At 40.7% G+C, this 6,000-nt stretch overlaps 2 protein-coding genes across 2 annotated transcripts in view; both read left to right on the forward strand.

The window, feature by feature from the left end:
- The window catches only part of LOC139443289 (glutamate receptor 3-like), a 37,912-nt gene extending 35,982 nt beyond the window's left edge, over window positions 1-1,930 (forward strand). Inside the window, exon 11 of the mRNA XM_071224263.1 lies at window positions 1,390-1,930. Coding sequence (XP_071080364.1) covers window positions 1,390-1,645 — 256 coding nt within the window. The 3' untranslated portion in view covers window positions 1,646-1,930. The remainder of the gene's footprint in view (window positions 1-1,389) is intronic.
- Window positions 1,931-4,145: 2,215 nt separating this feature from the next.
- LOC139443515 (uncharacterized) lies at window positions 4,146-5,079 on the forward strand. The gene is given in 2 exon segments (XM_071224504.1): window positions 4,146-5,027; window positions 5,029-5,079. Coding segments are annotated over 2 exon segments (933 nt in total).
- Window positions 5,080-6,000: the final 921 nt, after the last annotated feature.

The raw sequence follows: 6,000 nt of genomic DNA on the forward strand, positions 1-6,000 counted from the left end.
TATTCACACAGGCCAACAATCAGAAAAGTTAATATAATGAGTCATACCCAAAACAATAACCGACCCTGTAGTCAATGTCGTGCACTCACAAATGCCCGGAATGGCTATCGAATGTCTTGCAACAGACCCGCCTCCCCTTCCGGATCCTGAACAGTGATGGAGGCGGACAGAAACCTAGTTTTTTTCAAGCTGGCTTCCGCAAGCAGCCAGGAAACATCGAATGGCCCTCTTGTCATTCTTATATCGGTACATCCAGTCATTCCAAAAACTCCCCTATCCCGATATTTCTCGAACGATCAAGCCTGCCACGTTTAGAAATAAACAGGGGCGAAGAACTCTACATTCTACTGGGGCTGTTCACTGGTCACAACAGTACAACGGAAATTTACTGCAAATGTCAACAGTTTCGACTGCGGCATAACTCTGTGCCTTTGAATATGAAGTAACAGGAGAAATAGTATGGGTGTGTCGAGGCGTACTGTCAGGGGAATATAGTACTTGTGTGCCCAGGTGTACTGTCAGGAGAATATAGTGTGGATGTGTCTAGGTTTACCGTCAGGAGAATATAGTCCGGATGTGTCTAGGTGTTCTGTCAGGGGAATATAGTATTAGTGTGTCTAGGTGTTCTGTCAGGGGAATATACTGTGGATGTGTCTAGGTGTTCTGTCAGGGGAATATAGTGTGGATGTGTCTTGGTGTACTGTCAGGAGAATATAGTGTGGATGTGTCTAGGTGTACTGTCAGGAGAATATAGTGTGGATGTGTCTAGGTGTACTGTCAGGGGAATATACTGTGGATGTGTCTTGGTGTACTGTCAGGAGAATATAGCGTGGATGTGTCTAGGTGTACTGTCAGGGGTATATAGTGTGGATGTGTCTTGGTGTACTGTCAGGAGAATATAGTGTGGATGTGTCTAGGTGTACTGTCAGGGGTATATAGCGTGGATGTGTCTAGGTGTACTGTCAGGAGAATATAGTGTGGATGTGTCTAGGTGTACTGTCAGGAGGATATTGTGTGTACGTGTCTAGGTGTACTGTCAGGGGAATACAATGTGGATGTGTCTAGGTGTACTGTCAGGAGAATATAGTATGGATGTGTCTAGGTGTACTGTCAGGAGAATATAGTATGGATGTGTCTAGGTGAAATGCCAGGAGTATATAGAATGGGTGTGTGTATGTGTACTGTCAGGGGAATATAGTATAAGGTGTGTTCAGTTTAACTGTTAGTAGAAAGATGTATGCACATGTCTAGATATATACTCTTGTCAAGAGATCAACCGGTCAAAAAACTCGCCGCTTAGATTCCCTGTAGTTACTTTGAATCTATATATATCATTGTGTCATTGATTAAAAGAAAATGAATTACAAAACTGCCACTTGTACATTCCAGGATGTCCGCCATAGCAGACAGTGGTTTGCTTGAGAAATGGTGGAAACAATGGCAGAAGCCTCGGACACCGGACATGTGTCCAGCTCCCCCTGACGTCCGTCACATCATACTCAATGACGTCATGGGCCCCGTGTACATCGCGCTTGGGGGCGTGGCTCTAGCGGGCTTGTTCCTGGTTCTAGAACTGCTCGCGCATCGAGTACATCTGCTCCATACCGGAACTCAAACGAACAAACACCAACGTAATTTTCGCTGATCGAGTGTTAGAAGATGACACCAGTGATGTGTGTAGATAGCATGAATGTGTGTGTTGTCGAGGACACCAGGTGTTCAACTACCGGTGGAAATAGATGCAAAGTGAAGCTACTGAATATGTCCTGAATATCATGTCCACAACATATGCCACCGGACTTGCAGAGGGTCACATGGTCCTGCAGCAAAGGGAGATCACTGTTGTTTGAGATCGTGTAAGACATACCAATGGCCGAAATTAATAACTAGAGACCAACGTACCTCACTCTGACATATTAACAGTGTGTAACGGGACAGATAGTGTATAATGACATGAGTGAACGTTATGTCTTGTCATGAAATGTGTGCTATGGTATAAATGCATATTATAATTTCAATATATCTTTTTATATCTGATACCTAGAGGAAACAGAATTGGAAATATTAGAAACGCAAATGTCAGTGACAAATATGGAAATGTTCTGCTTTCCAGACCGTGTGATCACAAAACACAGATCGGAAACGAAATAGGCATGACTCTAATAACTAACGCACATATCTAACTATTGAACTTGGTATAAAATATATTGAATACTTCATGACTTGAAAAGTAAAGCAAAAGTACAAGATTGTTCAATTTATAAATTTGTCAAATTTTCAATTTTGTTATTTTTATTTTCGAAATATATCGAGATGAAAGCGACAAAAAACCTTTCCATATTCATAATAATTTTATAATGTCAGTGGAGGAGAATTTCCAGACTTGATTTTCCATATTGGGTACAGGGCAAAATAGCTGTGGAACTTAAATGAATGGACCACTGATAATCAGTGATGACACCAAGTTTTCGCGAAAAGGGTAAGCATGTCCTTCCCTACGGGTAGCACCCGCCATTGACACAATTTGCATAAAAAAGTAAGGGGTTTTTTTGCCTGATGCCACCAGTGGATGGAAACTTATCACCATGGCACTGTACATATGGACACATATCACCATGGCACTGTACACATGGACACATTTCACTATGATACTGTACATATGGCCATATATCACCATGGCACAGTACACATGGACAAATGTCACTATGATACTGTACATATGGACACATATCACCATAGCACAGAACATATGGACACATGTCACTATGATACTGTACACATGGACATATCTCACCATGGCACTGTACATATGGACACATATCACCATGGCACTGTACATATGGACACATATCACCATGACACTGTACACATGGACACATTTCAATACGATACTGTACACATGGTCACATATCACTTTCACATTGTACACATGGAGACATGTCACTATGATACTGTACATATGGCCACATATCACCATAACACTGTACACATGGACAAATGTTCACTATGATACTGTATATGGCCATATATCACCATAGCACTGTACATATGGACACATATCACTATGATACTGTACATATGGACATATTTCACTATGGCACTGTACATATGGACACATATCACCATGGCACAGTACATATGGACACATATCACCATGGCACTGTACATATGGACACATATCACTATGACATTGGACACATGGACAAATGTTCACTATGATACTGTACATATGGACACATATCACCATAGCACTGTACATATGGACACATGTCACTATGATACTGTACACATGGACACATTTCACCATGACACTGAACACATGGACACATGTCACTATGATACTGTACACGTGGACACATATCACCATGGCACTGTACATATGGACACATATCACCATGACACTGTACATATGGACACATATCACCATAGTACTGTACATGTGGACACATATCACCATGGCACTGTACACATGGACACATGTCACTATGATACTGTACACATGGATACATATCACCGTGGCACTGTACACATGGACACATATCACCATGGCACTGTACACATGGATACATATCACCGTGGCACTGTACACATGGACACATATCACCATGGCACTGTACACATGGACACATGTCACTCTGATACTGTACACATGGACACATATCACCATGGCAGTGTACATATGGACACATATCACCATGACACTGTACACATGGACACATATCACTATAGTACTGTACATGTGGACACATATCACCATGGCACTGTACACATGGACACGTGTCACTATGATACTGTACACATGGACACATGTCACCATGGCACTGAACATATGGACAAATGTCACCATGGCACTGCACATATGGACACATGTGACTATCATACTGTACGTATGGACAAATATCACCATGGCACTGTACACATGGACTAATGTCACCATGGAACTGTACACATGGACACATTTCACCATGGCACTGTACATATGGACACATATCACCATGGCACTGTACATATGGACACATATCACTATGATACTGTACACATGGACACATATCACCATGGCACTGTACATATGGACACATATCACCATGGCACTGTACACATGGACACATATCACCATGGCACTGTACACATGGACACATATCACCATGGCAGTGTACATATGGACACATATCACCATGGCACTGTACACATGGACACATATCACCATGGCACTGTACACATGGACACATATCACCATGGCACTGTACATATGGACACATATCACCATGGCAGTGTACATATGGACACATATCACCATGGCAGTGTACATATGGACACATATCACCATGGCAGTGTACATATGGACACATATCACCATGGCACTGTACACATGGACACATATCACCATGGCACTGTACACATGGACACATATCACTATGATACTGTACACATGGACACATATCACCATGGCAGTGTACATATGGACACATATCACCATGACACTGTACACATGGACACATGTCACTATGATACTGTACACATGGCCACATATCACCATGGCACTGTACATATGGACAAATATCACCATGGCACTGTACACATGGACACATATCACCATGACACTGTACATATGGACACATATCACCATGGCACTGTACATATGGACACATATCACTATGATACTGTACACATGGACACATATCACCATGGCACTGTACATATGGACACATATCACCATGACACTGTACACATGGACACATGTCACTATGATACTGTACACATGGCCACATATCACCATGGCACTGTACATATGGACAAATATCACCATGGCACTGTACACATGGACACACATCACCATGACACTGTACATATGGACACATATCACCATGTCACTGTACACATGGACACATATCACTATGATACTGTACACATGGACACATATCACCATGGCACTGTACATATGGACAAATATCACCATGGCACTGTACACATGGACACATATCACCATGACACTGTACATATGGACACATATCACCATGTCACTGTACACATGGACACATATCACCATGACACTGTACACATGGACACATGTCACTATGATACTGTACACATGGCCACATATCACCATGGCACTGTACATATGTGTTACAGCTGGTTTGACGCCAATATATGACTCGCTGTGGGGTTGTGATCGGTTTTTATTCAGATGAAGAAACGTTGCAATGACGGAATGGAGAAAGGGAGAAAATGGAGAAAATGGCCCTGAAACAATTACAACAGAATAGAAACGGCCATACATTATATCAGTTATACATTCATATCACAAGTAGCTTATATAAAGAATATATTAATACTATGGTATCTCATAATACATTGTAAATTGTTACAAATTAATCCATTAGTGATGACACATGTTATCACGCCAAGGGAGAAAATTTCCCGCCAAATACAACATTTTGCCCACATACTCAAAATTAAAACAATATTTACACATATACCTAATATACACATAATTCCACAAGTAAGCTGACGTACATTTAAATAAGCACGTAGTAACCATCAAAAGCTACATACAAAGTGTACATGAAGATAAAATATATTTAAACATGCTAATGAGCCTTACCTATTTGTGGAATGAGCCATGTAATTGAACGTGGTGACTCACGTCCGATGACCATAGATTGCCTGTAATTCATAAACACAATCATACAACATTGTGACAATGCATTCACCATCACTCAGGGTCTCCGCTCACACAATTAAAAAAAACCCATTTATATATATATATACACACACAACCAACTGACAAAAGCAGACGTTTAATAACTATTTTTAACTCTAATCAGAACATTTGTTGCAACTTTCTACACAACCACATGGACTTTAGGTTTGACTTAGTTGACAAAACATCAGATACTTTAGATACTTAAATACATTTTTTAACCTTATCAGTTTTAACAAGATACAAAATGACATTTATTTCTAAGAAACAACATACTTAATGAACATGTAAAAGACATA

The sequence above is a fragment of the Haliotis cracherodii genome, unplaced genomic scaffold (assembly GCF_022045235.1).
Source record: "Haliotis cracherodii isolate W230 unplaced genomic scaffold, xgHalCrac1.p SCAF_5, whole genome shotgun sequence".
Taxonomy (NCBI): Eukaryota; Metazoa; Mollusca; class Gastropoda; order Lepetellida; family Haliotidae; genus Haliotis; species Haliotis cracherodii.